This window comes from Tinamus guttatus, unplaced genomic scaffold, assembly GCF_059628265.1.
Source record: "Tinamus guttatus ecotype Peru unplaced genomic scaffold, ASM5962826v1 Tinamus_guttatus_pri_ptg000287l, whole genome shotgun sequence".
Taxonomy (NCBI): domain Eukaryota; kingdom Metazoa; phylum Chordata; class Aves; order Tinamiformes; family Tinamidae; genus Tinamus; species Tinamus guttatus.
The window spans coordinates 10797897-10810170 of record NW_028288821.1 but is presented as its reverse complement, the minus strand read 5'-3'; the positions used below and the strand labels follow the sequence as shown (position 1 = coordinate 10810170).

The window sequence follows — 12274 nt, the reverse complement described above, 5'->3', positions numbered from 1 at the left end:
GGTTGTTTCCAGTCAGGGTGTCACCTGGGCTCTACTCAGTGTAGTCCTCGGCAGAGTCCTCCATTTGCTATTTATTGTAATCGCAATAATTCACCCTTATAAGTTCAGAGAAAGGAAAAATACTGGCTTTTCTTTCTGGAGTCCCAGTATAATGACTTGTTTCCGAAGGGGCGGGAGTTGGATCCTTTTAAGCTGTTTGTTTTTATATAATTCTGAATTTTACGTTGATAATAGCAGAGTTTTGTGTGTGTCCATCAAAGCATATGGAGAAAAAGATGGTAGTTATGGACCAAAAGTTATATTTAAGTATAAAAAGATTTGAGCTGGAAATTATAGTTTGAGTAGGAATTTTCTTTAAGAACCATTGGGAAGAACGGTTGGCCACTACTGACAATGTTATCAAGTTATTTATGATATACATTTTACACTTTCCTGGCATTTGAAAAATAGAACCGAGAAAATGAATATTAATAGCAAAGAATGGATCTTAAAAGTAAAAGTATGTGTTGATCCCTTTATTTACTGTCTGTTTAACAATGAAGAAAAAAGTAAAATAGTCCTTTTCTCTTGTTTTCATAATGCCTTAAAGCATCTGTTAAATAACATCAGAATTTAAATCAGAATTATCATCTAAATAATATAGGTAATTCAACACAACTTAAAAAATATTATCTTTCTTTTTTAGTTAGGATCTCCTTTTGAAAGGATATTCATTTGTTTCAATGAATGAAGTTAATAAGGTTAATAGTTTAATGTTTCTCTGTTGATAACTGCTGTTTTCTCTATTACCTTTTTTTTCAGGTTTTGATTATAAATTGGCTAACCCCTGGTGTATAATTCCAGAAATCATCTCTTCAATGTATCCAAAGCTATTTACTTAAACTCATCTTTTATTATTCCCACTGCCACAGTCTAATTATCGTAGTGAAAGACTGAACACAGAATAGTTTGAGGCTTTGATCAGTCTTCATATAAATTTCAATAATGAGAGTAAAAGGTTTGAGGATTTCCGAGATAATTCCCCCCAGACATATGCTGCTTTTGCAAAGTGCAGTTCATTCTTGGATGCCAAATGAGACCTCTGACAGGATTTGTGACTGTGTTTCTGCCATCTCTGGAAGCAAAAATCTCTTTTCATAGCCATAAAGTTATTAATTGATCATAAATTCAGTGTTGTTAAACATATCAGAAAACTACAGAATATTGTACTCCTCTTTAAATTTTAACTTTATTTTCAGCTACCATTCTTATTGGGCTGTAAGCTTCCCTGAAGTTTTCATACTCCATCAGTGTTTTTGGAATCCACTACGAATACATAGTGGCATTGCTTGCATTTTTCTCTTGCCTTTTAGGAAAAATACAATAACTTTCAGTCAAATAAATAAAACAAACCATAATCCTTGTTATTCTATTACTGTCGGTGTTAACTCTCTTTGGAGATAAATAGAAAAACAGCTGGAGTCTGAGGATATTTTGTAATCTTATAAATTGAAATTTAAATGCCTCAAGGAGGAAATTTCCAAAATAAATGTGACAGAAGATATGTCCCAGCTTTTGGCAAAATTTTATTAGAATGACTTGTTCCAGATCATTGTCTGATGTCTGCATGAATTAGGAAAATGGCAGCTCTGTTATGTTGAGAAATAACTGGTTTTTTTTTTTTGTTTGTTTCATCTTGATAAATTCTTCCAGAAATAAGTGCTTTGTCATCAGTATTATAAGGTGTGACATATTTGGGGACATTGTCAAATTAAAAATCATGAGCCTTTAGCTGAGGCCAGTTTATTTTAAATTGTATTTTTTTTCTCTCTCTGCCGGTAATCTCAGGTTCTTTAAATATTTGCAAGCAATCTTTTAATGAGTAGGAGGGTTACTTATTGAGGGCTTTAAAATTGTTTTGGGTTTGGTTTCTTCTTTTTTCTTTTTTCTTTCACTGCAGTAGGCAATTAATAAAAGACTTAGTGACTTTGTAGTCTCCTTCACTGTCATCTTCTGAAGAACTTCTGCTCTATTTTGACTACAAACCATGAACAGAACAAATCATTTGTTTAAACATAACGAGTGCCAGCTGCACATAATAGTACCCACAACATTCTCAGCTTTTCTTGAAAGCTCATACTGGTATTTAAATATAAAACTTGGGGTAATAATTTCTAAAGAACATTTTATTCTTAACGTTCACTAGAAGCTTGCAGTTGAGCAGTTCTACCCCTGCATGGGTGCTGAATGCAAAAGCCATGTAAAACTGGATGAATAAACTGTTCACCAAACCTGTGTTTATACAGGGAACTTTGATGTAAATGTTGTAAATGATGCTTTTCAAGATCTCATTCAAGAACTATGTACGAAATAATATATTCAATTTCCACATGCAGTGACTATACTCGTATAGAAGGCAGGTGCAGCCTTTATGCAGGGAGTAGATCAGAAACATTGTGGGAGTGTTTTTGCTGGATCAACTCAACCCAACTCCGATTTTTCAGATTTTCAGGTAACGGTGTAGTGAGAACGCCAGTAGAAACAGCGGTCTGAGAAGCATTTGATGAAGAAGCGGAATGGAATAAAGGTCAAATGTGCAGTAGTGATTTCTGTGAAACCGTCCGTTTTTCTGGACTGCACAGACAGGACGTTTGGCCCAGGAGTGCTGTGTGTGGTAGGCAGGAGGGGAAGGTGCCGTCCCTGGGGCTTCCAGAGAGCCCAGCCGAGGGGTGAGAGCAGCTGCAGACAAGTAGCTATATGATTAATAATCAGGTGCTTCTGGTCACACCACCAGTGTCTGTGAGTGTGCAGATTGGCCCTGTTTGTTTGTTTGTTTGTTTGTTTTCTTTTTTTTTTTCTTTTTCAAACTTCTTCCAGGGGTTTCTAGGGCCTCTCCTGCAGTCTCTCCTTTCTGTCTCGCATGAGGCCATGAAATTCTTTGCTGGTGTTTTCAGGGGTCCTCAATTGCCCTTCTTCAGGGGAATTTTTCTTCAAGATCTACCTGATGAGGTGGGATCTCTGATGTCTGCAACTTTGAGCTGTGTCAGAAAGCAGGGCTAGAATGCAAAATGTGGACCTGGAAGACATCATCTGGGAAAACAGGGACATATCCAAATGAACAACTGCAGAACGCTGCACTTAGCACCAATAATCAGCTGAATAAGGTTCAAGTCTTTAGAAAAAGCAACTAGGCACTGTAGTGATTTGCAAGGTGGATGTGTTACGCTGCCATGGAGAAGACAGAGCAGTGGTGGAAGCTGTGCAGTTGGACGCTGCTGGAGATGGGAGATGGTCCCTCTGTGCTACGCTGCAGAGGTCTCAGTGGAAGTCTCGTAACCACTTCAGAGCAGTGCACAAAAATGCATGTAGACATGAACATGTGTGCAAGGGAGAGCAGTAAGAAAGATGAGAAGATGGAAATAATAAGGTCTGTTTATTCGAAAGTAGAGTGAAGTGATAAAATATCAAAAAAGATGAATGGGAATAACCAGACTATGATGGATGGAAGCGAAGCAGTGATTTATTCTGTAAGGAGAAATAGTCAAGTTAGACATTAGACGAAAACCTCTGCATTGGCAATGGGGAAGCACAGGAATAGATTTCCTGCAAAAGCTATGAATTTCTTATTGGTAGCTTTTAAGAACAGTTTTGACAAACATCTGTCAGGAGTGACATAGGTAAAGTTGATCGTGCCATTTTCTTGGCTGTACCGCGCTGTATGGCAGCTGTCTTTGGGCATATGTAATAATGTCATGGTGATAAAAAAGAGATTTGAAAAAAATAGGGGAGGTTTTTTTTTCTTTTTTTAATGCAGAAACTTCATGTGACTGATGATGTTTGACACTGTCACTTAACAAGGACCAAAGGTATTGGGATCTCTCACAGCATCTGGTGTATTATAAACCCAGTAAATACTTTTCTGCATAATGCCCTCAAAAATCTAGTATCTGCCATTGTCAATCATGGTTTTTCTGGAAGTGGGCAGTTTTTCATTGGTTTTCAGATGAGATTTTGAATAGTAATAAATTATTTTTTTCAAAAATAATCTTCATATTTTTCTTTCAAGTTCCTGAGATACAACCAGGAGAGTGTGTTTGCTTGCTTGCTCATATATTGCTTTTAATACTTAGGCATATTTACATTTCTGTTGCAAAGCTCCCAAATCACTCACTCAAAACTCTAGTAATAATGGTAATAAGGTAATAATGAAAATGTTGTCCTATGCTTAATACTTCAGGTACTTTATTCACATGGCCTTTTTTTCAAGTATATAGTTGTTTGGTGACAGCTTTGCTTCTTTGGTTCCTTGTATTTCCTGGGTTGAGACCGTTTATTACAAAAGATACAGATCATGGTATAATGGGAATCAAAATTGTTGTAGTGAAACATCTCAAGGAAAGTAGTGGAATTCATTGGTTTAATGGATGTGTAAGATCCATTAAAATTGTTTTCAATACACAAAGATTGTTACTGCTCTTTCCCTGACTTGGAAAAACACAACATTAGGAGGGTGCCACGTGCTCAGGCCCAAACATGTGAAGCAGGCTTTTAATGGGAAAAAAAAATGTTTTTGAAAACCAGAAAACTTAGCAGAGAAATAAATTGAGCCTCAAATAGTGATTGAAATCTCCAAGTCAGTATACAAAAGGCATCCAAAGACCTGTGAAGTCTGACAGAATCTCTTTAGTGTGAGGTGCCTTTCATTTTGTATCAGGGCTTACAGATTTAAAAAACAGGAAAAAAGCACCGCTGTCAAGTGAAGCGGGCTTGAAAGCGGGGCTGCTTGCTCACGAAAGCCTGAAATTGTGCACAACTGTAGATAATGCGTCTTCAGCAGGTAGCCGAAATAATACATTTCCTAAATTGGTTGCATTAAGCAATTACTGATACTGTGGTAGAAACCATATAATTTTCTTCCTTCCTCGTAGTCTCAGCGCCGTGTCACGTTTCACCTACCAGATGGCTCCCAGGAAAGCTGCAGTGACAGCGGGCTGGGAGAGCAGGAGCCCGGCGGCGGCGCCGGCCCGTCGCACGCGCTGCCCCTCGGCTTCCCGCAGGACGAGTACTACGAGCAGGCCTCGCCCAACAGCCGCACCGAAGGCGACGGCAACTCCGACCCCGAGTCCAGTAAGTGACGCTCCCCGGGCGCGTTTGTGCTTCGCGCGGCTACGTGGCAAAAGGCAGCTTAGCGTTAAGGCAGTGGTTGAAACAGAATGTTGTGTTTTAACGCGGCAAAAACAAACCCACTCTGTTTTCTGGAAGCTTGAAGTACATCTGACCGTTGGAAATGAAGCACTCTTGAGATGTTGGTAAGAATTCTGGATTACGTGGCATTTTTGTGTATTTGCCCTGCTCTTTGTACCTGAGCTTTGCGACGAGGTTAACACTATTGCCCTACTCTGCACTGTGTTTGTTCCAGCAGGAAGAACTTCTGGGTAATACAGAGCTCTACACAGTCACTGGGGTTCTTCGTAAATAAAGGGGGAGGTGGGGACTGATTTGTCTTCTGAGGACAGCTAGGGTACGTAGCAACTATCTCAGAAAAGCCTGCTACTTAATTCTGCAGTTATCAGTGCCTTTTTGTGACACTGAAAACAGATAGGCAAAATCTCTGTGAACTCAAGACCATTTTAAAACTGTGCTTACTGGTATTGCTTTCTCTGTCTTGACTGTGGTAGCCACAGTCTCTTCCTTAGAGAGTCTATATTGCCAACTATTGCTTATCCATAGGCTGCTTGTATCTGGATTAAAATGAACCATGCCCTTGGTAAAAAAACACCTCTGACATCTTGCTAATGGCGTAGAAAGAGAATTGCAAACAAAGCTGTTCTGGCCTCAACTTGGCCTGAAAGTTGTACTTCGGTTGCTTTCGTATCTCATGAAGGCTGAATTAGTAAGTCCTATGTGCTTGGAATAGCTCTGCGAGAGGTTGGTTGTGTATCTGCACAGACAAGTGCAGCCTGGGTCAGGCAGAGATTGCTCCTTCTGTCTCTGAGCTTGCTCTGACAAATTCGTCTGGCTTTTGGAAATCACCCTGTCGTCTTTGCCTTGCGCTGCAAGATGCTGGAGTGTGAGGGGTTCATCCACCGGGATGTGCTCCCTGCGCTGCTTTCCTTCAAAGGGAAAACAGAGATGCTCAGCTTCAGACTTTCAAAACTGTGTTAAGTTATACTGTTTCTGAAAGAATGCCAGAACCTTAGCTTCCTGAGTGGACAGCCTGTTGACAAGAACCCGTACAAGTTTTCAATACTCCATTGAAAATATAATCTGTTGTTTTCTTTGGGGTTTTATTTCTATATGGGAGGTTGCAATATGCCCTTAAGAATAATGTGGGCAGTCAAGCTGAATTCTTCACAGAATGAGACTCTTAGGGTTACAAATGTAGTCAAAAAGAAAACAATTTTAAAATATGTTTTATATTTGCTACTTTTTCTAAGCATACTCATGGTCTGAGCTTACTTTTCAACTCCCTTCTCCTCCTCCTGCTCTTTATAGTTCTGATACTCGTCCTTGACTGAAGTGTGAGCGGGATGTACACAAAATGATTGAGTTGTCTTATGCAGAGGTCATGAAATAGTACCTGGAATATGAGAAATTGTTAGAACAGGCATGCGGATGCTTTCTTTCCATTTTAAAAGGGGCTTTTTAAACTGATTTTTTGAGCTTGTCAGTGCTTTTTAAATCCAGTTTTTACAATTTCACAAGAAATAGGGATCTAGAATGGTCTTCTAGAATGCTGGCCTACATCTAGTAGTACTTGGACGTGTGGATATCATTGACACTTATCATTGTGAACAGACTAAACAGGCAACTGATGTCTTTTCAAGTATGAAGTCTGAAGGAAATTTTAATTGCCTAATTATCTGACAGTTCAGTTTTAAACTAGAAATCACAGTATAATTAGTGTTTGTGTTGCGCGTCTTTTCCTCTTCTAATGTATATCTTATTGAGATAATCTAATTGATGCAATGTAAAGTGTATGTTTACAGTATGGAGAAAAAACAGAGTTTGCTATTCTTTTATGTATTTTATGCTTATATTGATGATAGTAACTAGTGACACAAAAACAAGTGGGTTATATTGCTATCTCTTGTGCTTTCATGCAATTAAGTAGAAGAGGAAGGGAAGTAGTTTCTTTTGGATTTTTTTTTTTGTTTTTTTGTTTTTTTTTAGTCAAAAGATGGACTGGTGAACAGTACCTTGGTGCAGGTAAGCTAAGAGAAACCAGTCTTCTCTTTCATGCTGATCCATGAATATTTTCAGCGTGAACTTAAGGGCAAATTAAGACAACAGAAAAACAGTGCTGAACTATTTCTGTGTCATAGTCGGAAATGTGGACTGAAAGAGTGAAGGGATCATACAGTGAAATAATATGGCAAGACACCTGAATACGTAAAACAAGCTAAGGAGAGATTTGTTCCATCTCAAGGTCTTTGGTATCTGACCCATCTTAATCAGAAACATTGTCTTAAATATTAAGCCCGGTCAATCAGCTGCTGGTGATTTGGCTAAAATTTTGCCAGCAGAACAGATAATGTAGAATGAAACAATTCAATGATTCCTACAGCCTAATGTGTCATTAAATAGCTTATCAATGCTGATGACAAACGCTGTGTCATGCAGGGATACACTCACACATGACTTGTCCACCTCGTTTTTCTTGAATGGAATTCTTTGGTTTTATTTTTTTTCCTCTAATATTAGGAATGTTTTATTTTGGAAACATCTATTTATTAGCAATAGCAAAGCAGTTATTACAAGACACCAATAAAAACCTGTATTGGTAAAACTAAAATAATAAAAGCTGGAAAACACTGGTAAGATGAAGCATTACAAATTCACATCCAAGTAGGACTGAAGCAAAGAGAAAGAATTATTGTAAGAATAAAGTGGTTAGAAAACCATGAGCAATTTTTAAGATCACCTTTAAAACTAATTGACTATACTAAAGTTAGAAAGAGACCATTTAAAATGATCTGTCTTTTCTTAATTTAGTTGCCACCTCAAAAACGCATTTTGCCGTAACATGCAGTGTTGTAGATTTGTGGAGAAAGTTATCCTTAAGCAAGAGCACTAATGTATGTGGTATTTAAAAAAATACCAGCTTATTCTATGAGCAATCTGTTTCCTTTCTGCTGATAAATTGCTCAAACTAGTAAAGATGTTGCAAAAACCCTAGTTCTCTTTGACTTCCGCGCCATTTACAGGGAACGCAACTGCAAGGGTGAAATTTAACAATGCAGGAGAATGTATTTAAAAATCCATCAAATGAGAAAAAAGTGCTAATGCAGTATTAAGAGTTTACAGTGTAAAAAGCCAGGAAATGGAAAAGTTTTAAATGTCTAAAGCAAACTGAAGCAACATCATTTGTGGGTTTTTTTTTCTTTAAAAAGAATAGAAAAAAAAAGGCAGTAGGGTACTACATGCAACTGCATTACAGGAAAACATATTTTAGTTGCTAAGGAAATGTCAGGAGCTATCAGAGAGCTGATTTTGTCATGTGTGTCCAGCTGATGAGGGGATTTTATGGGGGAAAACTTCATCTTGTTAAATACTAGTAATATGACAATATAATGTATGAATAGAAACAGGTAGAAGAGCAAGCCAATATACACGTGTAAATCCTAACAATTTCAGTTGTTGTTTAAGTAGTGCTTTTTCAAATGATTGTATGCCTTATTAAGAAGTTCAGGGGTGCTCTCGCTTTCCTCCGTCTCGTGGAGTTTTGGGGTGCTGATGCTTTTGCTGGAGATACAAGGCTATCTCTCTAAAAAGCTGCAAGTTAACGGGGTAGTTACAGGGTTTGGGATAGGGGGAAACTTGCATCTCAGGGGCCATGGGTGCTTCATAAGGTTATTATGAATTAAGGTCTTGCAAGTAAGGGTTGGAAGAGAGTGATAAATTGAGAAAGTTGTCTTGAAAATGGGAAGATGTGACGCTGAGGAAAGGATGCCCAAAGGGCAGCTGATGTGCACTGCGTCTTGGCGGTCCCTTGAAGCTGGTGTTTCCAGATGGCTGCTTGTTTGCATCTCCCAGTTGCGCCTTCTCTTGTGGCAGCACAAGCGCTTGTAGAGTTATTTGGTGAACTGGATAGAAGAATTAGTCTGGTTTCAACTTAGCCTAGGGGAAAAGAGTTATTTTTAAGCAGAGCAGTTCCCCAGTTACATCTTTGCATGAGGCACTGCAGCTGCACAGCAAAGCAGAGTAAATGAATAGCTGGGGCAAAGCATTGAAGACAATTACCCTAAAAGGAATTAACACAGCAATCCCTGGTTATTTAGTTACGTAGGAAGGAGGTAGGCCGCAACGACAACAGCTTTTCATGGTTACAGATAATGTAGATTTCTTTCCCAAAATTAGGAAAACACTTTCACCTTGCCTAAATTTGTGGTGCAAAGGAGGTGGTTGATGAGAGCAAAAACAGGCCGATGAAGCATCCTGATAAAGGAACTAGAAGTCCGAGCAGGGTCAGTGTGTTCAGGAGGATCTTCATCTCGGCATCCCAAAACTGACGGTGTTTCCTTTATTTCCCTGCATTTCTAAGAGACCAGGTGTCAGGGGAGAAAGGCTTCTGAGCAACTAGTGACACTTGAACCAGACTTCACTCTTGTAAAACATTTTCAAGAAAGAAATTAAGATAAGCATATAGATATGTACAAGTTTGAAGTAGGAGAAGACATTGACTAATACAGGAATGGAAAAATGGTTAAATATCTGAGTAAGAGGGAAACAGCTAAGAAGGGGATCTGTCTGGATCTATATCTGGATCTGCCTCCATGATTATCTTCCATATGAGTCAGGAAAAAGTAGTCAGTGAAAAGTGTCAGTGAAATATTCTGCTAACTTAAATCCAGGTGTCTCCCAAAATACAGAGCAGGATGTGCGTATGGCAGGGGAATTGGGTTTTGCTAAGGATTTGGAGTAATAGCAGTGAGATGAAATCTAATAGTTGAAATCTAATAGTTGCAAGTCTTTCTCACAGGAACTGGTATGTGTAACTAGTACATAAATCACCAGCTGACAATGACAAAAACAGAAAAAACAACCGGATACTACAAAGATAGCTATAAATCACCAGCACCTGATGTCATCATGAAAAATCCTAGATTACTCCGAGTACAGGAGGAGAAGGAAAAAAAAAATAGAAAAATAAAAAATCATGCAAGCCACTGGTGATACTGCAACTATATTATTATGATCAGTGTTGGCTTCCCATGTTAGAGAGGTGGAACTTCTGTGAAGAAATATTATTAATAATAAGGGAATTAAATGTCCATTTTACAGAAATTACTTTGCAAAGTAAAGCGTGATCCAGAACTATGACCACTTCCAGATAACAGGCAGTAACACCAGAGAATGGGGGAAGAGAAATTCAGGTAGACAAGGTGAAGGACTGGCTTGTCTCGAGGGCAAACAAGTAAGTGGTGCCTATAAAACAGCTGAAGCCAGAAATCTGGAGATCTCAAGCAGCAGAATAGGGAGGAAGAGCACTAGCAGGGACCGAGAACTGGCTTTAGAGAAAAGCCTGATAAAATTAACAGGGGGCAAAGACCGTCCTCCTAATAGGCGGCAATGTCATCCTGTGCTCCAGGAGCTCCCTTCTCCGTGTCCGTGGCAGCTAAGCTCTCAGTGGATGCGTTTGTGGAGCCTGCAGCCGGGCTCGTCCGCGTGCCCCGCGCCAGCGGCCTCCTCCGCTGGGTGTCCTCCCAAAGAAGAAATGGTTGGTGCGGCTCGTGCTGGGGAACGCGCCCCGCTGGCTGCTGTCCGTGGGGAAAGCGGGTTTTGTGGCGCGCTGCCTCGTGGGAGCCGCAGGAACTCTGCGGCGGCTGAACCGCGTTCCCGGGCGCCCTCCGCCACGCGGCTCCGCGGCCGCGCTCGCCCTGCCTGCTGCGGCACCGGGGAGCCCCGACGATCGGGTTCCGTGTCTGCAAAGATGAGTTCTGTTTGGGTTTTTTTATTATTATTTATTTTTAAGACCTCCCTTAAAAATATGAGTTATTAACTATGTCCGTATGGCTGTGGACAAGGAGTATGACTTCCAGTGTTCCTGGTATTGCTGCTTTTGCATTTCATATTTTCCATTTTAAATATGTTTAGTGTTTGGGCGCTGTAGAGAAAGGATATAGTGAATAATTTTACGAAAATATATGTAAATAGTTGAGAGAGAAGTTTTATTTAAATAAAAATATGCTAAGGTTTTCCAAACTCCTTGTGTTTTCAGTGTTGAAAACATTTGCAAGTTTAGTGGGGGAAATTACCATTTACTTTAGCATTGTTCCTTCCTTTTCTAAGCACTTAAAATCAACCTAAAAGTTCAGATTTCTTAAAATAAAGAGGCAAAATTTTTGACAGTAATGTGTGTATTACTGAGAACCACTGCAGATTTTGGGAGCTGGGAATTTTACTGAGACGTTTGAAAGGGCAAAACTTTTATCCTTGGTCTCCAGTAGTGCAAGGAGCCCGAAACCTCCCATGTTGTTGTTGAGTGATTTGAGATTGTCGATCCCCTGGTTAAGTCCCCATGGTTTGCCAAGATTCTAGGGAGACACTAAGGCCACAGAAAACTTCACTCAGAAAAGCAGGTGAAGATGGAATTAATCTGCAGCAAATTGAAGGGATTAAGTATTTTTGATTGAAAATGTTTGTGGGTAATAACCCTGATATGTCTAAATTTTGAGGAAACGTTTTAATGCAAATACTGTGAATTTTTTGCATTTGGAGTGGGGAGGCAGTTAGAGCTGCTATATGGTACAGTGGTCTAGTTACGAAGCACCAAGGTAAAATATCATTTAACAACTGCAAAATCATGTTTTAGTATTTTTATCTTCTTCTTGCCTGCTTTTAATTTTGTAATATTGAAATATAACGGTAACATTTTAATCTGTCATCGCTAAGTTATAAATGTGGTGTAGCGATTAGACCTAATATGAGAAAAATAGGAAGATACTGTCATTAGTTAAAAATAAGAAATCTTGGGCTAAAATACATCCCAGTCTCCACATATGGCTGTTGGGTTCCTCTTTTACTGTACCGGGCTTTTCTATCCTCATGACTGTACGCTAATAATTCGGAGAGGACTGAGATAATTAATCTTTCTGAGGCAGTGCGGCTTGATTGATCTTGTACCTTTAATCAAATTACGTAGGTGGGGGGATGCAGTGCCTGACTGGGGCACTGCGGTGCCCGGTGAGGTGCCAGCCCCTGCCACGGCCGCGGGGAGCAGGACCGCGAGGCACGCGGACACAGAGAGCGCCAGGGTGACCCGTGGGTGCGATTTAGAGATGGGGAACTGGCA

General features: G+C 39.6%; 1 protein-coding gene across 1 annotated transcript in view; it reads left to right on the top strand.

Moving 5' to 3' along the window:
• Window positions 1-12274, top strand: part of PCDH11X (protocadherin 11 X-linked) — a 389078-nt gene that overhangs the window by 259216 nt on the left and 117588 nt on the right. The window contains exon 5 of the mRNA XM_088527587.1: window positions 4908-5106. Coding sequence (XP_088383713.1) covers window positions 4908-5106 — 199 coding nt within the window. The remainder of the gene's footprint in view (window positions 1-4907; window positions 5107-12274) is intronic.